Source organism: Haemaphysalis longicornis, unplaced genomic scaffold, assembly GCF_048455015.1.
Source record: "Haemaphysalis longicornis isolate Haplotype H1 unplaced genomic scaffold, Haemaphysalis longicornis Haplotype H1 scaffold_3, whole genome shotgun sequence".
Lineage (NCBI taxonomy): Eukaryota > Metazoa > Arthropoda > Arachnida > Ixodida > Ixodidae > Haemaphysalis > Haemaphysalis longicornis.
Window position 1 is genome coordinate 192,400,788 of NW_027526335.1, and position 24,820 is coordinate 192,425,607.

The following is a 24,820-nucleotide window of genomic DNA, read 5'->3' on the forward strand; positions in this document are numbered from 1 at the left end:
TTTTTTTCTGCTGTTGACAGTTGTGCCTCTAGCCGTACGCACACTCCGTGGCTACGTACGTCGCTTCTCCTGTAGCTTGACCCGCGGAGAGCAGCATTGTTGGTTGGCTGCATCCGTCAGCCGCAGCACTCGAGGCACGTTGTGGATGGAGTTGGGCATTTCATCACCCCACGGTACACGCAGCAGCTGCGGCGTGCTGCGCGAATCTGCGTGCACGCCAGAACCAGAGGAACCCACTCCATTCGCAGGGAGCTTTTAGCGCGCAGCAAAGCAAAGCGTGCAATGTGTGCAGGAGGGTGCCCCGCGAGGTTTCTCCGGCCTTGTGTGGAGTAGCGTGCGTGAATGGTTGCAGAAACCGCCTCTTGTGCAAAACGTTTTTTTTTTTTTTTCGTGTAGGTTCGCATAGGAGGATTTCGCAGCACCCACGTCCTCTCTCTCTCTCTCTCTCTCTCTCTCTCTCTCTCTATATATATATATATATATATATATATATATATATATATATATATATATATATATATATATATAGGTTTGTGAGAGAGTGTGTGTGTGCGAAACGAGTTCCGCTGCAATTATCTCAGGCCGTTAAGCTTGGCCGTGTGGAATGTTGCCCCGCACTGCCCAAGAGCATTGAAACTACGCGCCGGCATTACGACGTGGCCTCGGAAGCACCAGCAAGCATCTCTGCGTGCGAGTAACGCGGGAAGCGCGTTACTCTCCGCGAGTTGACCCTCGGGACCTCGAGGCTCGCTCCGTTCCCTCCTCTTTTAATTGTCTCCCCGTACACTCTGATGACCCTTCTTTGTCGGCGCTGCTCTCGGGCCAACAAGTTTTGCGACACCTCGCCACTAAGCCCGTGGAGGGAGGAATGCACAGTAATGGGGGGGTGCATTGTCACTAGTCCTAATATATGTATGATATGCAGCTCCTCCTATAGCCCGCTTTCGTTTTCGGTGGTTGCGTGGGCGAACGAATGACCTCTGTCACAATCCGCGACGCAGCTTCTTACACCGTTCTTGTCTTTTTTTAATTTTCTTGCCATTCTGTGCCAAGGTACAGGTGGGATCGCATTATCAATTAATGGAAACGAAGCAGTATGCGTTTAACTTAATAGCTTCGCTTGGGTGCGGAAGGGGAGCGAATAAATTCGCCAGTATCCCCGGGCTTCAATTTACACTTATCCACCGGGTCTCTACCGCCGTCTGTTCATGAAGTTGCCTGTGAAGTGCGCTTCGCTGCAAACGAGATACTGTTACTAGATACCAGTTAAACAGGAACTTTTCGGTGTGGCTGGCAGACTGACCACTTGGGCGTAACATGGGAGTACTCCCGGGCAATTATCAACTTTATATATATTCTACCTTATTCTACCTTGTGCGAATGTTTTTCTTGTGTTCTCTACCATCTTCCAAGTTTTATTGCTCCCTGAATGCCTGAATGATTATATATATATATATATATATATATATATATATATATATATATATATATAGCGAATCACAATGGGAAATGAGGGGCTCGTTGAAATAATACAGAAGTAAGAGTTGGCAGTGAAGAAAACCTCGGAAAGCTAAGTGGAGGATGTGGTAGGTCATTGAAACAGATAAAGAATTTGGAAAGAAAGAAAGTCGAGAAAAAATGCCCGCCAGGTGGGAACCGAACGCTACCGCCGGGGCGATTTTCCCCTCCACTTTCTGGGGTATTTATGTTAAGGTATTTTGTTTCCTGTGCTTGGGGGTGGTAGCCAGCGCCACATTTTTTCTCCACTTTCTTTCCAAATGCTTTATCTGTTTCAATGACCTACCACATCCTCCCCTTTGCTTTCCGAGGTTTTCTTGACTACCAACTCTTATAAACCAACAAAAGTTGTGAAGAGACGCTTTAGCAAAGCTACGCGAATCTCGTTTTCTCAGCTCTGTTTTCCCGTCTAGTGTCACAAAAATTAAGAAAATAGTTGTATAAGATGATGAATCAAGCCTCAAAGGAAAGAAATAAAGCAGTTCCACTGTACGTGGAAGCTTTCAAGGGCGGAGCACCGGTACGCCAGAGGGGCTGTGGTGCCCTCTCCTGACTAGTTTCAGTATCAGCCTGGCGTTGATACAGAAATTTAACTGGAGAGGGCGCCGCAGCCTCTAAAAAGGCCTTTAAAGAGACACTGGAATGAGTTTTCATTAATACGGGGTAATTATCGCATTAATTCATAATGTTTGCCTTATTACATGTATTGTGTAGTTCAGTGGTTCTCAGCCATGACTGCCCCGGGGACCCCTTTTGGGCTTGCGAACGTGATGGGGAGCATATCACTATGGAGCATATATTGATCGGTGTCACAATGTCAAAAAATTTGTACTTGAATTATGTCTTCCAAACATATATATGTGCTGCCCTTTGTGGGTCTGTTTTTTTCTTCTCATAGCTGGCGTGTTGTTCAAAAATCAAATGTCAAAATATGTGCTACGTGAAGAAACTAAACATACTATCGGCGTCAAATGAAACGCGAACACTAAAATATGAACCAAAACGTGCAGAATTGAAAAAAATACTGTCCGTAGAGTTCATATAATGGCACGCTAGTGGTGTGTTTAGAGATCCACTTTTCCCAACTTCGTTTTTGTAACCAAGCCACGCATCATTTTGGCTTGCATGGAAAGAAATCGCTCTATTTGTGCGCTCAGGTTCATATTTTCGTGTTCGCGTTTCATTTGACGCTGATAGTACACGCAATGAGGTGAAGCCACCTTTATGCATTGCAAGACAGTGCTGGCAAAATCGAGCAAAAAAAAAAAAAAAAAAACGGCGAAGGGAAGTTTTGAGGGAGGCTTTGCGGACCCCTGAAATACTCTCGTGGACCCCCATCTGAGAACACTGGTGTAGTTATTTGAGGCCAAGTCTCCGTGGCAACGGCGCAGCGCGAAAATCACCCCCAACTCTTTGCATATAAGGAACGTGTGCGCTTCGTGCTAGCGTGCATGCTTATAATGCGGCGCACTTTCTTGAGCGTGCGTTGACGAAGATACATCGACTGCGTGATCGACCGAACCTGACTGTTTCCGGGACATAACGTGATTGAGTGAGTGTGGAGTCAAGCGGAGCTGTTAGCTGTTTTTGCCCGGGGCAAAACTCTGCGCACCTGGGTGGCGTCACGACGCACGAAAACAGGCCCAGCTGTAGCTGCTATACGCCGAGTGCAACACGGCGGCAATTCAGTCCGTTGATCGGCATTCTGCTTGGCTCGTCATACTCTGTAAACAGCACCAAACTACGCTCCTCGTTTGAGTCGGCAATTGTCTTGCGGAAGACCGCTATACCCTCCAAAAGCCAGCGCTGGCCGTAAGACACTTTTAGCGCCGCGGGTGCTGCAAATTGCTGTTTGGACGCTTTGTCTAAGCTGGCTTCACAGTGTTTTATCTGTCAGCGTTTGTTTGATCTGTCGCGCCTGGAATGTGATGCTGCTGAAATGAAAAAAAGAAAAAATGGCAGCATCTCCACTCCTTGGATGATTCCTTGGACTGGAAATGACATCCAAGTTGCGCTCCGCGAGACATCCGATTTGCGCCCCGACGGTCATTCGATTTGAGGGCCGTGAGTTGCAGCTTGATTATTCCCTAAATGAAACTGCAACTAACGGCTCAAATCGAATTTCGCTTGATTTTCGCTTGATGGTGGTGTGCGCACGGATGGACGCGGACGGACATTGGGAGGTCCTAAGGTACTCCGCACCGTTAGGCGAGGGAGTAAGCCGTTTTACTCTCGGGTACTAACTCAAGGGTCAACCTTGTACGCCCGAGTGGCTGCAGGAAGTAGAGAAAGTGTTGTCTATGCCCCGTTTTTAGACATAATACGCTGGTTTAGGCAAAGCTAGCGTTTTTTATCTGTAGCACGTTTTTTTATGTCTGAAACGGGCGATAAAAAAAAAAAAAAACGGTCGTAGCCCAATGGGTAAGACGACTGAAACTCTGTCTGGTCTACCAGGCACAGGCTCGAATCCTGCCGGTGCCTCTGTGATTTTTCGCGATTGTAAATGCTATGCGCGCGGACGCGGACGGAGATTGTGCGGTCCTATATAAGGTACTCCGCACCTAAAAATCCGCTTGCTGTGATTTCTTCACGCATTTGCCACGAGATAAGGTCGTTAGGTATGAACCTATGCACATTTCGCGTATCCTAAGGCATTGGGGCATCGAGTTGATGTATCAGTTACGCTTTTTGCTTTGGTCTACTCAACGGGAGTGTCAAACAGTGTAAGATGAAAAGCTCGCACGGCCATGCTGCAGCCGGCGCGGCGGAAAAAGAGTGGAAAGCTTTATGACAGGAAACACCGGGGCCCCGGAGCGCGTGTCGCTCAGCACATGCAGATCGGTCTAGGGATGGAATGGCGAACTGTCCTAGTTCGTACATTTGGCGGATCCACTCCCTGCCAACGGTTGATTGCACTGCTGTCTGCTGCGGTGGCTACGTTAGATATCTGGTAACGATTCCAAAGAGTGCAAGCGCGAAACGGAGTGAACGCATTAAAACGTTTGCTTTTCTCTGCCCGATTGGGTGATCAAAAATGTGTTATCCTCCGTGACGTAACTAATGCAGCAGGCAGCCGCGCGATAAAGCGTTTTCAGGGAGTGCGCCCGCCAACCGCTCAAACTGCGAGAGCACGCCAGCCTCTCACCAGAGCGCTCCGCATGTGGTACGCGTTCCCGTGTTTACTCTAATAAACTTTCGACTGTACATATTGTTAGGTTACGAAGTTGGTAGATCAACGTCCTCAGGTATTTTTCCTCGGTCTAAGGACCGACTAGGAGGGTCCCCCGATGCAGCTACCGCGTCACGTAACAATGCAGAGTTTTAGCAGACCGTCTGTTCCGTCGTGTACGTAGTTACCGTGTTCACCAAGACCAGACTGCGCCTGCGCGCGCGGAAGGGTGAGGAGACGCACCCCACCCTGACGAATGCGCGGACTTGGTGAAGGCCGGCCCGCGGAACTAATCCCCCTATCGCGACGATCGCCCAAGTGCCCAGACGGGTCCTAGTCAACACGGTAACTACGTACACGACGGAACAGACGGACTGCTAAAACTCTCTAACATGCATATCCGGGTACGTGGCCGCGATTTCCCATACGGCCCACGACGTGCCCAAGATTGCGCTTTGTCCCGAGTGTTATTCCAAAAAAAGGCGGGGTGCCGGTTCGGTCCAGTGGTCTGCGGCTTTTTTGCAGCTGTGCCACGCACACGCCAGCGTGTTTTGTTTTTTCTCTTATCTTGCGCCTCTAATTCGCTGCGTCGGGGGCGGGGGGATACCGGGGAGTGGCACGTGTGCGTAGTAGCCCTGACGTTTTCATGTGCACGCGAGTCACCAAAGTTGGCGATACGAGTTGGTTGTCTGTCTTGCACTTCTTCCGGTGCTTTTAGCTCGCTTAAAAGAACAGTGTATGCAAAAACATTGCCACTAAATTGTTCACCTCACTGAACACAGACTGTACGCGCCCAGTGCTGCAAGGCGTGTTTCTGACTGACCGCTCTCCTCCTCTGTTTGTCGCAGCAACAAGACGCAGTCGGTGGACTGCCACGGCTACGTGAACCCCCTGGAGCTCGTGCTGGACACGGGCAAGAAGGAGGAAGGGGGCCGGGGCCGCACCCCGGGTGGGGGCGGCGGAGGTCCGCTCGAGCCCCTGCTCGGGCCGCTGGCCGCCGCCGCGGCTGCTGCCAACGCCGCCACGCACCACCACGGCGGACCCTCGGCGGACCCGCGCCGCAGGGCGGCCACGTCGCCCGGGGCCGGCGGCGGGGGAGCCCGGGGAGCGGCCGCAGCGCCGCCGCCCTTTCCTCCGGCGCCCCAGTCGGCCCCTCCCACCACGACGCCCGCCGACGTCACTGCCGGCCGGAAGCAGCTGACCCGGACGCCGACGCAACCGCCACCCGGCGCCCTCGAATACGTGGTGAGTGGTCCCAGTGAATGCGCACTGGGTAGCGTCCGCTGAGCACCGCAAGCGGCGCACCTGAAGGACGGAAGTGAATCCACAGCGCGTTGTGCGGTGTCTGCATGTTCTCCGGACGGGTAGTATATTCGCGTCATACCAGTAGGAGAGCGAGTGGCTGGCCTCAGTCGTGTAGAAGCTAGATGGCTGACCAAGGGTACCGGTGCAGAGCTTGGCTTTGGCCACCCACAACGGACACTGCACCAACTTGAGGGAGACGTACCGTTTAAGACGATTACAAACAGTTGCTCTAAAGTTGATAAGGACTGTAACCGCGCTTCGTTTTGGATCCGACAGGTACCGCCGCCCTTCTAGGGTGGCCATTTTTCTATCATGGCCGTCCAATTTCTCCCAGGAAGTCTGTTATATTCCATTTATAAAATAGTGGACAGGCAAATGCCGTTTGCATTCTCGGAGTGAAACAAGATGCGCCATCTTCGCGAACCAAAAAGTGGCTTGCCCGGCTAAAGAATTGAGGGTGGGTAATTTACAGTTGGCAACACCCTGTAAAAGGGCGTTTATCCGCGGAAGGGTAGAGATGTGAAAATATTAGTGCACCGGCTTACTAGCACGACCCAAGCACGTGCCCAATCTCGTTTTCAGAACTCCTACCTATAGGAACATCTGGCTTTCGACACCTGGCCGGCGATGCTTACAGTAAACTGGTTTGTCGACAGCTGTACTTGATAAAATAGGGTCCACAAGCATTACGCTGGCACTCGCGACTTGCCTTCCGCGAGCACAGTTTACCTGCAGACGCTATTGCAATGTGTGCTGAGCATGAGGTCGCAGGTTCGATTCCCGGCCGCTGCGGCCGCTCTTCTGATGGAGGCGAAAAGCAAAAACGCCCGTGTATTCGAGTTTTAGGCGCACATAAAAGATCCCCAGGTGGTCGAAATGCATCCGGAGCCCTCCACTACGGCGCGCCTCATCGCCTGCGTTGCGTCGGCGCGTTAAACCCTACAATCAAAGCTATCACAAAGTGAAGGAATGCCCTCTTTCGAAGTTTTGAACTGCCTTTCTCCATGTTACGGGAGTACAATTTAGTCTTCTATTGGAGAGGCTCTGGCGAGCTCGAGAATCAAACAGAGAAGCTCTAGGGCAGCACCGATTACAAACGACGGCACGCCAAATTATTGAACTAGGTGTCTCGTAAAACGCGAAAAATTCCGCGAAACCTCGGGAGGGGCGAAACATGCAGTGTGCGCCGATGTTTCCACAGCAAAATCCCAGCTAATGGGCAATGAGAGACAGAAGACGATTTTGAGACGACAGAAGACTGTATACGCCGTTGCATCTCGCCGCACGGCGCGCGCTGACTGGGCGCCATAGAGGCGGCAGTAGGAGATTAGTCGCGCGCTTGCTGATGCGGTGGCGCCCTCTCTTGCGTTGAACCGGATTTAAGCAATTAAATGAGAGACAGACTCGCCGTAATCGACCAGATTTAGGGGAAATGCCCAAGGTGGAGTAAGTCCATCCGCTCTCGTGCTACAAACTGCTAGCCTCCTGGTTAGCTCAGTTGGTAGAGCGACTGCTCCTGTTAAGCGGTGTCCTGGACCAGGACGAATTTTTCTTCAACTGAGAAGTTTGTGAGAAAGCTGTACAGCTTTCCTTTGTAGCTGTACGGCTGCATTGGGGTGGATCCCCAACTTTCCTTCGTAGACTGGCCGTAAGTTGTCTTCTTGTCACACGCCGCAGCATGCTAAGAAGTACGCTTTACAGGGGCGATCCTGGCGTGAAACAAATTTCGAAACTGAATTTAACAATTTTTTTGTTATTAATGCAGTTAAATCCTGGTTATGGCTGTATTTTAAATTAGTGTAAAAGTGTATTTTGAACAGGTTGTATCCATTATACACTCGTTTTATAACCATAGTTTGGCAACCTGATTTACCGTAACGACAGGACACGCTGACAGCCCGAGGAGCTAAGGTGCTTCGCACCTAAAAGTGACCATAGTCGTCGTCGCTGTCAATACTATAATGGTACCAAAACAAAATGGCTGCTGCTGTAAATAGAAAAAAAAAATTGGTTGGTGTGGGATTTTAACCCGGGTCCCCAAAGCAACAGGCGGGTGCTCTACCACTGTACTGGGTGTATGTATAGATGGGCGTGGGAAGAGCCTATTTAGTGCGCTTTTTCAATGGAATGGCACTCCCTCCCTCTGTACCACATCGTCTGATAGAGAGAGAATGGTAAAAAAAAAAAATCCTTCTGCCATGTCGGCTTCCAGGCCTATCGTGGAAATGGTCCGAGCTTATCTCTTCAGATCTTGTTTGCGTCTGTGCGTTTATCTCTGTCAGTGCACGGGCGTGCGGCACGTTTTTCGTCCATCCTCCCAACACCGCAGGCATCGCACTCGGTAGGTCACACCAGCTTCTTATTGTAGCACCGCGTTATCAAACGAACAAAAAAAAAAAAAAGAAAACAGTGAGTGGTGGGCGGTAGAGGACGCATTCAAGCGCTGTGCTGTTTTATATATAAAAAAAATAATGCGGATCTGCAGTCCCCAGGTGGTTTTCAGTGACAAATTGAGTACGCGGAAATCCTAAACGGAGCCTTCATGCTGTAGACGTGTTAAGTATTGCGTTTGCGATGAGCTTTTCTTACTAGGACTTTTTTTTTTTTTCTGAGTCGGTTCCTGCTAGACATTGTTCCGCTCAGGCAGTTCTGGTTCAGCGAGACCGGTGTCCATAACCAAATTATTAAATATCTCATCTACCCTGGTCCAGCAGTGTGTGACAAGCATATCCACCTACTCCGTAACTCGGGATCGCGCTTATTTCGTTTTGCGTTGGTCTGTCTTTTGGTTTCCACGCCTGTACATTGGCTCCGGTATACTCGTTGTCACATTCGGGTAACGTCAGGGTTCACTTCTGCACTGAAATCGCCGGCCAAACCCTGTGATCCTTTGCCCTACCGTTAACAATTTAACTTCGCTTTGTATAACTATTCCAGTCGATCCCCGTCAATGGGAACTTTAAACCCATCGGATTAAGTGATGGAGATTGAATTGACTGATGTACTCTTAAAGAAATGGTAGTAAAGAGGTAGTAATCAGTTGTATTTACTGAGTCCCTGCGAACTTTACCCCCAGAACTGGCAAACCATGGTAGACCGGCGGAAAAATTTGCGGGTGCGCCCTCCGAAATGCCAGCCAGAACTGTACGTAGGCCCTGCCAGTACGTATGGAGCCTAAATGCTATCGTTACTAGTCTACACTTAACAGCAGCTCTTGTTTGAATACTAACATTCACTGATAGTAACAATATTCTATGAATTATTGAGCATACTTTTCTTATTCCATCTCTCGATTAAAACGTTTTTTTTTTGCTAATCCACATGCTTACTTGTATATGCTTACACTAAAATGCATAAGTCTAAAATTATCGCTAAAATATTTGATTTTTGCGACAAGCCCACCGACTCTGTGAGAGGACTTCCCGCTGCTGGCTATAAAATCAAACAGAGCAGATGTATTTCTATGGTAACTAAGTTATGCTCGCCCTCTTTGTGCATCCCGTTGGTTTTCTTGCTCAATTTATTTGTAGTCCAAGTTTTATATGTGCGTGTTGAATGTGTATCTAGCTGCGCGCTCAGCCAATCCGCGTTGCCACGCGTAGCTTTTTACTAGGTTTTGCATGACCAGTTAGTAAAAGCACTAAGTACCTAGTGGATATTGCGACAAGCAACTTGTTAGTGTTCTGTTAGTGCCACCACCTTTCTGTTGAGAGTGTGGGGCCGGACTCTAAAACGACGGCAGTCAGTTTGAGACGGCGCGGTATTGGCGTGCGATTGCATGCATGGAGTAGCGGGAGGCTGTATTAATCACACAGCGCCTCCCACTGAGGCGTGCCTGTGTCAGAGTCGAAACTGTGCACGGCGTTTCACTTTTCCGCTCCGAACCACGAGGAAAGCTTCCCTTTTGCCATCTTCCCCCCTTTCCCCTTTTTGTAATCCTTAAACTCGGATGACGGGGCGACCGGTGGCGCTTGCCCGCATAACCAATAACGCCAGTCCACAGAGGATTCATCCGCTCCCTAAACATCCCGCTTTCTTGGCACGCGCTTGGTGTGGGCGCACTTTTCCAATTAAAATCTGAAATTTGCGTTCCGATTATCTGCGATGAAATTGTCCGGCCGTTACGTAAAACATTTTGCTGCGTCGAAGGTTGGCTAAATGCAATCGTAGTTTCGAAGCGTCACCGTGGCACACATGTGATTCTGGAGAGCGGCTTCCTAGTGGGCTAGCGGCAGAGATTTCTGGAGCGAAAGAGAGAGAGAGAGAGAGAGAGAGAGAGAGAGAGAGAGAGAGAGAGAGAGAGAGAGAGAGAGAGAGAGAGAGAGAGAGAGAGAGAGAGAGAGAGAGAGAGAGAGAGAGAGAGAGAGAGAGTTATAAAGCGGAGCGCTTCACTGCAGCAGCGCCTACGAACCGGAAGAGTTTCGATTGTAGGATTTGTCCCATTTCGCCGCTAACCATGCACGTCACCGCGTCACTTTTTGAAGAGCCCGTGTTGTTGTGTGGGCGGGAGTCGTATTTGGCCGTAGGGAGAAGTCATTACGATACACGCGGCGTCGGCATTCGCTCACGAGATAACACGATTCCGGATAGAAACACACGTGCTATCCGCACAAACAGTGCGTGTGTGTTGCAGGAAGTTCTACAATGTTTCGAATGAGTAGCTGTCTCTGTTGTGGGGTTGAAACGGGCCCCCGTTTTACAACCGGAATAAAAAAAAAATTATTTAAGGTTTAGCGTGCCGAAGCTACCGTAACCTGGCTACGAGGTGCGCTGTTGTGGAGGGCTAATTTCGACCACCTGGGGATCCTTAACGTGCGCCGAAATCTCGTCACACGGGCGTTTTCGCTTTTCTTTTCCACCTGAAAAGCGGCCACCGAGGCCGGGGTGTACCGGTGTCCTTGGGCGCAGCAACGCAACGCCGCTGAGCCGCCGTGGCGGGTACACCCCTAATAGAGAGTTCCGGGTACCTTAACGCTACGGTAGCGGGTAGCGGGGCCCGACTGGGGAGAGCAAATTCGTTGCGGTGGGATGGATTAGTTCCGCGGGCCTGCCTTCGCCATGTCCGCTCATTCCCTCCGCTGAGGGGCAACCTCCACCCGCCGCGGTGGCTCAGTGGCTAAGGCGTTGCACTGCTGAGCACGAGGTCGCGGGTTCGATTCCCGGCCGCGGCGGCCGCTTTTCTGATGGAGGCGAAAAGCAAAAACGCCCGTGTGTACGAGATTTCGGCGCACGATAAAGATCCCCAGGTGGTCAAAATTAATCCGGAGCCCTCCACTACGGCGCGCCTCATCGTCTGCGTTGCGTCGGCGCGTTAAACCCTACAATCAATCAATCAGGGGCAACCTCCTCGCACCCCCGCGCGCGCATGCGCAGTCAGGTCCCGCTAACCCGCCGCCGCAGCGTGAGCCTCCGCTAGCCGCTAGGCTAAAACTCTCTGTGGGGTTCTGCGGTTTGCGCGACTGTTTTGCGCTTCCATTTCAAACGAAGCCCACCTGTTCTTCCTGGTGCCGTTCTTGAAGTCCTTCCGCCTCGTTCTTCAGCTGCTGGCATCGGCAGGTCGTTGAGGCGTGTTCGTTAGTGTGGAATATTCGCTGCCATCGCCGCATTTGTCGTTTTTCACGCGTTACAACGTCGCAAGGGAGAGCTTTTGGTTGGTGAAGCACCTAAATAGACAAAATTCAAAACAAACAAAAAGATGTCTTCTACGCCTCTCCTGAATGCTTACTTCAATCACTTGTTGTTGGGCGAGTTGGTGCATCTCGGTGAATAAACACGGGCTTTGCGCGCAAAAGACAACAATGCACCAATAAGACCAATAAGACCAGTAAGACCAATACCAGTGCAGTTGCGCTCGTCCCGTCCTTCCTGTGTGTGTTGTCTTTTTCGCGTAAAGCCCGTGTTTACTTGAAAATTTACCGTTTCTTTTCCCAAGTCGCGTGACCAATATTGCCGGTGGCAACTGCACTGGTATTGGTCTTACTGGTCTTATTGGTCTTATTGGTGCATTGTTTTTGTCGCACTGGTGAGCGTGGCCGGCGGGCTACGGTCGGATTACCCTTCAGCGATCCCGGCCTGTCGGTTGACAATAATAAATTGCGTGTTTTATCGGCCGTTTTTTTTTTTTTTTTTTCGCCGCATCCGGTTTGAGCGCCACGTGGGCGACCGACTTGCCTGTTCGGAAGTTTACATTTGGTCGGCGGACGGATGCGTGGGCGAGCGTTGTGAGTGATTCGTAGTTATACACGTGCTGCACGTGTTATATATATGGGACGGATGTTTTGAAAACTGCGCGCATCGCGGCTTCACCTGTCGGCCGGGAGGGGCGAAGGGTTCCCTACTTTGTAGGCCGGTAGTCCGGGTTTGAAGAGGGAAGGGGTCGTTAAGCCGCGCGTGGCATGCCAGCCATTGTGTGATGCGGCAACTCTTACGGCCGCAGCCACCACCCCGTCGTCAGCGCCGAAATGACGAAGCTAGGTTTGGCGTTGCCCGATTAGCGCTTAATTCCTTCGTTTTGAACCCGCGTGGGGAGAAGCGGCGTGAGTTTTCCAGGAGGGCAGGTGACGCAAAAGGTACTGTGGGGACAATCCCAACATTAACTTTATTTCAAGGGTGGCACTTCCGTAATTTATATAACCACCGTTACGGACAACGCGAAAGAAACATTACGGAACAACAAAAACAACAAAAATCCTTATATACTTGTGCGCACTTCATGGTAAACAACAACCGCCTGTTGAATGCGCTATGTCGTTCAACGCGAAAACGTTACTTGGCTATGTTGATTGATTAAGGGGTTTAAGGCGCCGATGCTACACAGCTTGCTTGCTTGATTGATTGATTGATTGATTTATTGTGAGGTGATTAAGTTGTTTAAGGCGCCGATGATTGATTGATTGATTGATTGATTGATTGATTGATTGATTGATTGATTGATTGATTGTGAGGTTTAACGCGCCGACGCAACGCAGGCGATGAGGCGCGCCGTTGTTGATTAATTTTGGATTAACTTTGGATTAACGCATCAACTCTGATCACCTGAGGTACCTTAACGTGCTCCAAAATCTCGAACACATGGGCGTTTTCGCTTTTCGCCTCCATCAGAAAAGCATCCGCCGTGGCCGGGAATCGAACCCGCGTCCTTGGGCTCAGCAGCGCAATACTTGGCTATGTTGGCGTAAGCGCGCACCCGGCTGGCGTCCGCAAAACTTTGACGTCCACAAAAGCCATATCCCGCGCTCACAGTTGGCCGCGACGCGTTCCATATCGCTTGCATATCATAGAAAACTCAAGGAAAACCGCGTTCATCGCAAACTAAACTTTAAAAATTCTGCAGAAATTCAGAAAATTATCTACTAATGCGTACGGTTCTTAATGCCGCTTGCCTTGAGTGAGTTTTTGCAGTCAGTTTTTGGTTTTTCTAAATCCTGTCTAACCAATTATCTCCATTTACACTGTTGTAACCCTTCGAAGTTGAACATTCGCGAAATCTGCATTATTGTTGAAATGCAGATGGTCATACGGTTGCTGTTTTCCGCATTTTGTCGTATTTCTGTTTATTTATTTATTTTTTAAATTTCGTTCGACCAACTCTCTCCATTTTCGCTGTTATAACGACTACAGGTAGAACTTTCTCGAATCAGCATTATTGTGGAAGTGCAGGGCATTGCACGGTTCGCCAGTTTTCGTGATTTCTTATTCCTTAATTTCGTAATTTTTCTTACTTTTTAGTCCGAAATTTCGTTCAACCAATTATCTCCATTTACGTTATTATAACCATTACATTTGGAACTTTCGCGAAATTTGCATTATTTGTGAAATTCAGGGCGTTACATGGATCTCCAGTTTTCGAAATTATTTTATTTTTGTTTTTTTTTTCAAAAATTTCTTTCGACCAATTATCTCTATTTACACTTTTGCAACGATTACAGGTGGAACTTTCGCGATATCAGAATTATTGTGGAAATGCCATGGCTTATACGTTTTGACATTTTCCGTAAACATTTTTTAGTTTTTCGAAATTTCGTGCCACCAGTTATTTCCATTTACGCCATTATAGCGATTATACGGATGGAACTTCCGCGATATCTGCATTTTTGGGGAAGCGCAGGGCGTTACACGGTCCTGGCTGTGTGAGACTCGGCAAAGACACACACACACACACACACACACACACACACACACGCACGCACGCACGCACGCACAGACAGACAGACAGACAGACAGACAGACAGACGGCAGTGTCACAGCAGCATGGGCAGTGATTCTGTCGCATGAGTATAGAGTGAGTTGGATGCCGAGGGGTTAGGCTTAGCGTGAACATTGCCAGAAAACTTGCCCGCGAACCTGGCCAGAAAAAAATGTTTTTCTTTCGTCTCTTAAGACTAAGGGGTCATCTGCAATTCTTACATGCAGGCCTGGAAGTTGTTTCGTCATATTTTCTCCGTTATGCAAGCTGGGTTGTTCGCAAAAAAATAATTGGTTGGATGTTTTTTTTTTTTTTTGCGCCGCGTTTTCTTAGGGTGTTACAAAATTGGGGGAGGGGGCGCTGTTTATGCTATGCAAGGGCTTTAGAATTGAATAATCGATTGCATGTCATCGCATTGCATGCATGTCTTTTGATTGCATGTCTTTTTGTGTCATATTTCTTGCGGTCGTCAAAAACACAAGGGGGCGGGGGCGTTGTTTTTTATGCAAGGGCTTTGTGCGCAATACAATAATTGTAGCATTCGCTAGTGGGGACGCACATGCGTCGAGAGACGTCGCTGTGCGCTATAGATTGGCGCCGCCTTTGCGCCTCGTCAATTTATCCATGGACATCCCGGGAAGGAACAGCTGCGCCATTTGCGCCATTGAGCGCCAAACTTGTTTACCTGCGCCATTTTGCGCCAACCGCCTCTATTGCGCCAAACTCGTTTATCAGCGCCGTCCCGCTAAGAGAGTTTTAACATAGCGGGTAGCGTCCACTAACGCTACGGCGACGGGTACCGAGACTCGACTGGGCAGGCGCGCATTCGTTCCGCGAGGACGAGCCCCTCCCCCCCGCCGAGCCCGCGCATTCGTTCAAGTGAGGGGCAACTTCCTCGCCTTTCCCGATCGCACATGCGCAGGCGTGTCCCGGTAACCCACCGCCGTAGGGTTAGCTTACGCTAGCCGTTACGCTAAAACTATTAAATTCCTGTATAGTGGGAACGGTGGTCTTCGGACGGTGCATTGGAAGGAACCAGTTCCCCCACCGCCGAGGCTTTCACCACGAGTTCGGAGGTTTCTTTTGGGTTGAAGCGGGAAAAACAAAAAAAGCGCGTGTGTTCCAGGTTTCGACGTGAAATCAATCCGGGTAGCACACAGTGCAACTCACCGCTTCGGCGCCTAAAACGCCGACCTGAAATTCCCGAGGACATGTATAGGCACTTTTTGTGAGTGGCGAATGCGAAGACATTAGGCCCAGTTGAACGCTGTGAGGGTGACGTGGTGGCGAACGGACGTGCCGCAATTGTGGAAGCCGCCGTGGAGCAGAAGCGGCCGCCGCGCCGGGAGTGAGTGCGGCTATGCGTCGTGGAACGCTGTTGAATGCTGCGCCGCCGGTTGAGGCCAGCGCGTATCCGCGTCGCTTCTCCAGCCACACCTCGTTCGGTTGCGCGTGACGCTAGGCCTAATCTCGGGCTGACGCATACCCGCAGTGCGGCTGGCACATACCCGCGTTCGTGGGCAGTGCGGGCCCTCTTTGATCTGTGGCAGCCAATGGGGCGTAAGCCCGGCGTGCATACCCGCGTTTGCAGCCAATGGGAATTCAGGCGCCGCTTCGCTGCTGCAGACGACGCCGGCGCCGGATGTTTATTTTGCACAATTGGAGTTTCAATGGTTGCGCATTCAAAATACGCGGTTCAATTATCCCTTTCAATATTCATCCCCCCTCTCTTTCTTTCTCCCTTGAAACCTAAGAAGCCCAAGAACGTTGTCGAGCCGGCATGCCGGCGCAATTTCCGGGGGCGTGCTAGCCGGAACAGCGTTCCCATATATCATATTCTCGAAATTGCGGACGCGCAATTTCCAAATTGCCGAGGTCTGTCGATGCTGGCTGAACGTGAATTGCCTTTCGGAGAAATGACCTGGCGAATCGACTCGTAATGCGACCGGCCTCGCTTATTGCCTGGGAATGTAATTGGTTTACAATCGCCAAAATACCGTTTCGTTGGAACGATTTTTTGTCGTGATGCGAATGTTACAGCGGGCGGAACGACGGAGGTGGGTGGTGGTCCTCGAGTGGCAAGGTGGGGGAGGATGACTGAGTTAACCGCCTCGTGGCTTATACAAGGCTCGTGGGAAGATCCGATTTCTCGTCCCCTTAAAATGCCCGCGCAGCGCTGACATGTCACAGATTCGCACAACACGCTGCCGAGATGGGGCATCGACTTTCGGGGTTGAGAGAACGCCGGCTGGAAACGAGGCGCCGGTGTCAGCGGTCCGCCATGGCACCAGCCGTACGTATACCAGCGTCACCGCTAGCGCCAAGCGCGTTGGCGCCGCTCGCGTTTGGGCTGAACTGTAGGACGGTATTTGTGCTAATGGCGCAAACCATGCCTTTTCGCTTTGTTTACTGTTGTGTTTTGTCGCCAGCTTCTGGCCGCGTGTTCGCCGCTTTTAAGGGCAGAACACTTTGGTGGCTCGCCTTGTCGTCGTGGCCCGCTGTAACGCTCGATGTCAAGTGACTTCCGGGATCAGGCGGCGCAGCGAGATAACGGACCCAAGTAGAGCCCGGCGCACCGTCGTAGCGGCGTCCCACAGATGTTTCGAAAACCAAGCGGTTTAAATGGTGATAACCGTTCGAAACTGGTGGACCGCTGGCGCTTGTCATACATCTCCCCGTTGTTTAGCGCAAAGAAAACTGCAGGTTCATTTGAGGCAAAGTATACGTAATTAACCGGCAGCACCCGCGTCCATTTAGTTCGGAACGCTCGTTGGGTGGGTTTTTACGATAAGCGAAAAAAAAAAAAAAAGTGCCAGTGCAACGCCGGCACGTGCAGGAGAAAAGAGAGAGAGAGACAACCTTTAATAGAAAAGGATGACCACTGGTCACGATGGGGGAAAGGAATGGGGAGGGAGGGTAAGAGAAAATAAACAAATTAATGCTGGTCGTTCTCAGTAGAGTCAATAACTGGGCCAGTTCGTGTAACCTGCAATTCATGGGCCAGTTTATGGTGATCGCAATAGGGTTTGTGCACATACACCAGTTCGTTCGGGGGAGGACCCGCTCAAACAACCCGTGCCAGACCGCTTTTGATTGAATAAACCGCTATTTCATATAATAGTTGTGCATCAGTTTCTTGTAGATCAGGAGAAAAAGGAAGCACAGAAAGAACGGAAGTGGCGCTGTTTCAGGCAGGGGCGCGCGAGCACCACGGAGGCGGGAAATTTGAATTGCATTGGGTGGTGGCAGTGAGCGGATAACGGCGCTACAGCCCATTATGGCGAATCACTTCTCTGCGCCTCCGACAGCTTTCACGTTGAGTGGAACAGTTTTTGTATGCCGCACAGGCTATCTCATTTTGACAGGGAGAGTGCTTCGCCCTGTCGTCACTATATACTAGAATAATCGTAAATTTTTTCGATGTAGTTCGACTGTTCCAGGAAGGGTTTCTACTCGCCGGGCAAACGCTGCTGTATTCGATTCGTTGTGCACGTCACGTTGTGTACTGTTTCGTCGCAGCTTGTGTAATCTTTGAGTTCTTAGAGGAGCACAGGTTTAATGCAGTAAACGTTGTTCCGTGAAGAAAGCTGCGTCGTCCTTGGCTACGCGTGACAATAGAGTTTTAGCATAGCGGGTACCGTCCGCCAACGCTACGGCGGCGGGTAGCGGGGCACATTCGTTCCGGCGGGGTGGATTAGTTCCGCTGGCCGGCCTTCGCCATGCCCGCGCATTCGCTCCGCTGAGGGGGCAACTGCCGCTCGCGCCTGCGCAGTCGGGTCCCGCTAACCCGCCGCCGTAGCGTTGAGCCTCCGGTAGCCGCTATGCTAAAACTCTATTATGAAAGGAACTCTCGCAACCGTACTCCTCTTGCAACTGGATGAGGAGCTTTGGTAGTCCTCCGGGCGCCGATCAATGACCGATCATTCAACATTTACCACGCTGCTGTTTTTCTTCTTTTTTTTTTTCTTTTTTTTTGCGGGGCATGCGTGTAAATTTTTTTGCGTCGCTCGGCAGGGCCGCGTCGATCGGTCTACAGAGCTGGTGGCAGAAGAGAAGAGAACGAGGGTGTGGGGAGAGCGCGCGATTAGAGCTGCCTTAGAAAGGGGAGCCCGGTTTGCCAGTGTCAACGCTCAACGCTACTGTCGGACAGCGAGGGGAACTTCGAGAGCAGCTGCGTTTTCGGCCCCGGTTTAAAACAAATGCGGGGTGAGAAGCATTGGCCAATGGAAGACGTCCTGGTGACATGGTTCAAGGAAGTTAGAGCGGCAGCAGTGAACGTCGACGGGTCAGTCCTGCGCGGAGGATATGGCAACATCGCACTTTTCTTGGACATTGAAGGCTTCCCAGCGTCCGGCGGCTGGCTTCACTGATTCAAGGCGCGACAGATTGTCAGAAAAAACAGTGTCTGGCGAGGCGAAAAACACTCGTACGTTCTCTTCACGTTTCAGAAGAATTTACTCCTGGACGTTGAAAAAAGAAAGTGTAGGACAAATTGACCAGCTATTTCAGTGTTGCTCCTTAATAAAAGTGAGTTCCTGACTACGTATGCATATTTTCCTCCAGTTTTAACCTCTTTGGATAGTACGATTTTCGCATACGTTTTATTTTCCGTTTCCCGTGGAAAACGTATCAACGAGATTTCTTTTTCGTTTAATCGTTGAGTACCATGTGTTTGAAATAAAATTATTTCACTGCGTACCGGAAGTAAGTGTTCGTTGGAATGCGATCGTATATATATATACCGTTGAACCTCGTCATAACGAACATTGATATAGCGATTTATGGGCTATATCGAACTAAATTACGAACTTTGGTTGGTCACGCTTCATTTCAGTGACACTTTCGTAACTGCGAGAGCCGCGGGCACTATCGGATATAGCGAACAAATATTTGACCAGTATAGGCTGACAAGCTACTCAGAAAAACTCCCGGCGTCCGAAACTGCAGAAGTTGAAAAGGCCCTTTTGTTCGCGGACACTGTGTAAAACTTCATACCTGCTCAGTGCTGTGAATAGCCACCAGTCTTTCCTCGAAAAAATAGGAACGCGGGCCTGTTTTGTCAAATGATCTTTGTTCTGTTGTAATTTCCCGTTTCATGTTCTGGTTCATTGAGCTGGCAATGCGACAAGAGATAAGGGTTGCCTTGTTTTTAGTAGGTTCGAAGATTAAAATAATGTGTTTTTGTACCGAGGATTTTTGCGGGAGCCAGGTTACGGAATAGTTGGTGTAGGTTTTTAGCTCTACTGTTACAACGAATATCAGATATAGCGAGCTAAATTGGTCTCGATACTACTTCATTATAGCGAGGTTCGACGCATTTGAAATTCTGCCGCGAAGCATGCTCTATCGGTGTTTTGCCCATCTTTCGTTGCTGGGCCGCGCCCCGCGCTGTCTTCCCCTGTATCGGAGTGAGTTATCTGTTGTTGCCGGCGCCAGGTTTCGAGCGGCCATCTGCAGCATTTCTCGCTCCCGCCGTAAAATTTTCGAAAAGTAACGCAAGCGCTGCCCAGCAAGCTGTTATACCTCTCGATTTGGCGGAATTTTCTACCGCATACGTCGGTCGGTTCGTTTGACAGCCTCGTTTTGGAGTGCGAGGTTGCTCCAAAAATTCTTACTTGGTTTCAGAATTTCATTACTTTATCTTCGTGACATTTTCCTCTGTAGGGAACCTGCAGGGTACTGTGTGTTCAGACCTCACGTTTTCCTGCACGTCAGGTGTCAGTTCGTTGACTCATTCAAATTCTTTTAAAAGGGCACTGAATATTTTTCTTGTAACTGAAGGACGCGCACCTTCCCTAGTTGTCTTCGCTTTCCCTCGCAGTCTTCTTTTTCTTCGGAAAAACGCTTACTCAAGCTTTGCGATCCTGTTTCACCGTTCGCGATGTCACAAATCGTAATGCGGAAAAGTGTATGCGGTGTGGCGATGCCCGTTGTCACATCTTTAGCATTTTAAACAACGGTCGGCGCAGCGAGTGGCATGTTTATATTGTCACGAAGCCAACGATGACGCAATTGGCTTGAAGGAGAAACAAGTTTGTTGGAGCGAACTTGTGCTCTCCTAACAACTCAAAGAATACACAGGCGACGAAGCAGCACTCAACAAAGTGACGTGCGCAGGCGAGTGTCGGAGAATCGAATGCCGCGGTGTCTTCTTTGCGAATTTATGTCTTGGCGCGACTTTTTCTCGAACCGTCGAATTACATCAAGAACATTGTAGATCAAAGAAGATTATTCTAGGCTAGTTATTTTAGGGCGAAACGCTCTCCTTATCGGAAGGAGATAGCCCGTGCGGAATAAAAATAAAGAATGAAACACGCGCTTCGCTTGGGACACAGATAGCACAATCGGGCGTGACCGGGCAGTAAAAACGAAGCACAAACAAACCCAATGCATTGTTCGCGGCAATATTCACTACACTACCGACGTGCCGCGTACGGACACCTAACATTCCTCCACCCTCTCGCGCGGCGTTTCGTCGGTCGCCGCGGTGTCGTCTTGTCCACCATGTGGTATATCAGCGGGCCGTGTTTTCGTGCCGCGCTGCTCTCGCTTGCGTCGCGCGTGCCTTGCTGCTTCGGACGGCGCGTGGCCTTCTAATGCTATTGATTGCTTCCGATTTCGGGTCGCCCATCGCCCCGAGGATGGCGCGCACGTCGCGCCTATTTTCGGCGTGCCGCGACCGCTCGAATCCCGCGCCCCGGATCCGCACCGTCCGTGTACTGCGAAACGGCGAAGAATTCCTTAAGCCTTGTGAAAATGACTGCTCTGAGAAAATTGGCATCCTCGTATTCGGGGGGACAAAGCAGTGTTACAGCGAAGCTGTTAGCCTGTCGTTGTTCGGAAAATTTCGTGTCGTAAAGACGACCAAGACACCGAGCGCACGCGTCAGACTAATCAGGCGTGCAGCATAGAGCTCAGTATTCGAGTAAAGAAAAAACCGCAAAACAAGCATCGAAACCGCATTAAGGGTGATAAGGCGCCGGTGAACAGTGGGACCCCCGTCCCCCCATGTGTTCTGGTAAAGATTAGGTTTGCGGCTGCTCTTGAGAGGGGAGGGGGGGTTGACGTCATTCGAGGGCGCATGCGTGAGGACCCAGCAGTTCTCCGCCAAGACGCCGAGCGCTTGCGTCAGTACCCAGCATTTGCCGCCAGAGAAGCCGAGTGCAAGCGACAAGCCCGTCGAGACGGCGAGCAGAACATTTCGTACCCTGCCCTAGAGCACTGCACGGGCCCGGGCCGGCCCAACAGCCCGGGCCCGACCCGGCCCGCGGGTCGGGCCGGGCCGCCCGAAGTCGAATATTGGCGGGCCCGGGCCGGGCCCGGGCTCAATGCCGTGGGCCCGGGCCGGGCTCGGGCTCGACGCCGTGGGCCCGGGCCGGGCTCGGGCTTGAATTTATAGGCACGGCCGTTAATAGGTCCGACGTGAAGTGTAGCAAAGAGTATCAAAATGAGTATTCTTTGTTTATTTTTGCGCGCTTCTTGCTGTTAGTTGTACGCATTATTTTAAAAACGTGTTTTGCTAGGTCTGATGGTCACTATACTGCAATTTCAATGACATTTCTCGTACAGCATCAAGATTTTCTATTTTGTTGTATAACACACCAAAGATACGATTACAAGGAATGCCCAAGAGAGGGACTTAATTCAGACATTCTGGAGCTGTGCACCTATGTCTATGTATGTACACGTGTGTTTTAGATATCGCACCAATCAAAATGCGGCTGCCGTGGCCGGGAATCAAACACGCATGCCAGAGAAACACCACCGGTTAACGACCGCTGCATGTGAAGTACTTCAACGCACATACATACTCGATGGTTCAAATGCGGATCGAAAAATTTCAGCAATGCCAACTTGTGGCCGTTATAACCACGTGGAGTTGCCAAGAGTCTGGTCATCAAAGGTGATGATGTCTCTCGTGTAAGAATACGAGCTATTATTACGGCGATGTGGCGTGAACTGCATACGGTGCAAGCTAAACTATGTGCACTTTTAAACCCTTATTTTTTTGCGTTTCAGTTCATGACGTGCTTGTACAGACTAGATGCTCCGTCTGATCGCCCGGAATATAATAAACAAACTTTCTTTAGCGTCAAAGACCGGGCCTGGTCACACACGCGCAGGCCCTCCCTAGGCCAAAAAATAAATTACCGGGCCGGGCCCGGGCTTGAGATGGCGGGCCCGGCCCGGGCCCGGGCCGGGCTCGGGCTCGGGCCAGGCTCACTTATGAATGCCCGGGCCCGGACCGGGCTCGGGCTGGGTGTTACGGGCCCGGGTCGGGCTTCGCGAAGTGGGCTCGGGCTTTAAAATCAGGCCCGTGCAGTGCTCTACCCTGCCCCACCAGCCAGTGGCGGTCCCAAGAAGGGGGGGGGGGGGGGCGAAGGGGGCGGTCGCCTCCCCCCCAAAGAGGTCCTCAGTTTCTTATTTTTAGTTTTTTTAAGCATTCCACTTGCGCGAAGTTAAATCCCAGCGGGTTGCACCGCATACGCGCACACGCCTTCATGGTTATCACCACTTCAGCAGAATTGGCGCAAGGAGGGGAGCGATTCTTTATTAGTCTCGCCCCCCCCCCAAAAAAAAAAAATCCCCCCCCCCCCCCAAAACCGATCTATGGGACCGCTACTGCCACCAGCATGTAATGTGGTTTACTACAGCCGCGCTGGACATCCGCAATTTCGCAGGGTGGTATGGCGTGCATTTTTTTTTATTAATGAGACCAACTTGTATTCGTTCTTCGTGGCCCCGGTCTTTAAGCGAGCTTTTGTAGTGTTCCGGTGTTAGAATTTGTCGAGCGCGGCCACTGCAGTCCAAATGACGCGAAACCGAAGGAGCGGTGCGTGTCGCATTCACCTTCCTTGCCTGAATGCAAGTGCCAGTCCTGGGGAAAAATGGTTGCGGCTTAGCTCAGCTCACCTTGTATATGCAAAGCAAAAGCTCGGCTTCTTAGCCTGGTTGATTCTTGGTTTATCTTCGTTTTACCTTTGATGTACCTGTATTGCCGACCATGGCTCGAAGCCGTTCGGTCCCGTATACACAACGCTCGCGGAAGGAGGTCCGGCCTCGCTTTCATTCTCGGCGAACGCGGCGTTCCTCTTTCACGGTGAACTCGGCGCCAGATGAGTCACACAGCCCGAGACCACCCAACAGCGCATGCGTGGGAAGCTGCGGGTTGGGTCGGCGGCCGCTCCCGTCGTGGCCGTCTCCGCTACGTGAGCAGAACGACTTAAAACGCTGCCTTGTGCGCAGTGCCGACAGCAGGCCCTACGGCAGCGCTGGTTTCTAGGTGGATTTGGCCTGTAGCAGTGGAACGCGGTAAATTTAAATTGACTTGAGCAAACCTCTCGCGTGTTTACCTTGGGAGGAGCGCGACGGGAGAGGAACAGCACGAGAGATGAGCTGGAAAGCGAAGGGAGGCATTTACTTGGCAAATACCGTCGAAAGACTATTGCCTTTCGTCTACATTTGCAACGAAAGAAGCAAATACGCGGCCAATTTTTTCGCCGTTTCTCTGAACTTCGCTGTCACCGTCCGCGCTTTAGTCAGCACCGCGTGCATTCGCGTTGCTTTGCCCCCGTCGCTGAGCGACAGCCGTACGTCGCAAATGCTTCACGGTCACTGTGACGTCTCGAGCACGCGCACAGGAAAAAAGTATTGTGGATCGGCGCTCTTGCCGTTACAGCGCGCGCCATTTGCGTGACTCAGTCGCCGTTGTATTGTATACAAAAACGGCGGCACAGGTGTTGTGCGCGGAAAGGCTGCAGCTATCTGCGCGTGCGGCCGCTGCTTGCAGAAGAGAGCATGATGATCTATCACTTTGTTGGCAGCGCAAAGATGACCGGGAGGCGGTTCAGACGGCGGGGTTTTCAGCTTTGAGAGATTCGCGGAACAGTTTGGCGTCCTGGATGCCGAAGTCCGGAAGAGAGCTGTGAGTTCTTCGCCGTAAGGTGTCTCAGTGAAATGTGCTGCTGGGCGAGCTGGCTCGTGATTATGGAGTTGGTTATGCTTAAGTTTTGATTAACGCAGTAACGACAAGGATGTGCTTGTCGTTACTTCGATAGTCCTTGTTTGAACAACTCTTATTTTCTCGGCGTTTTGTATGCCCATTGAATTTCTATTGCGAGAGCAGGTTTTCCCAAAACTGTTCTGGAAGGGCACATGCGCGCCCAAAGCACCGCCACCTTCCGTAACGAGCCCACTTTCCACGAAGCTTCGACCGAGCCTTCCACGAATGACCCTCTGGGCAGGGGTTCTCACCAGAGGCGGATCTTGGCCTGGCCGTTTCTCCACTCTTCAGGTGGTGGTACTTAGTCTGATAGGTGGTACTTAGTCTGATAATTGACTTGATTAGGTGCGGCTTTCCTCTGGTGCCGGCACGGAGGCACGGCGGCGGCAGTGGATGTGTGGCGCGCTAAGCGTATAGGGAAGGGCACCGCATTGTCTATTCCTCGCTCTGGGTGCACTCCGGCTCCGACTACCATATTACTCTGCAACTTGGCCTCAACGCAGTTCTCCACCACATGGAGCCCCTCGCTCTTAGCTGCTCTCCCCAAAAATCCGCCCTTCTCATATTCACCCCGCCCCGCTCCAAACCACCACCGAGCCCTCCTATACAGCTTTACATCCGCTCTACCCCAATCACCCAC

The 24,820-nt window shown here is 50.9% G+C and overlaps 1 protein-coding gene across 7 annotated transcripts in view; it reads left to right on the top strand.

Annotated features, from left to right (window-relative positions):
• Window positions 1–24,820, top strand: part of Mtd (TLD domain-containing protein mustard) — a 190,968-nt gene that overhangs the window by 124,893 nt on the left and 41,255 nt on the right. For 6 of the 7 annotated variants that reach the window (XM_077704981.1, XM_077704982.1, XM_077704983.1 and 3 more), the window contains exon 2: window positions 5,536–5,932. In XM_077704981.1, coding sequence (XP_077561107.1) covers window positions 5,536–5,932 — 397 coding nt within the window. Of the gene's footprint in view, window positions 1–5,535; window positions 5,933–23,955; window positions 24,103–24,820 lie in introns of those variants that run through there. The other variant, XM_077704985.1, reaches the window with a different exon arrangement.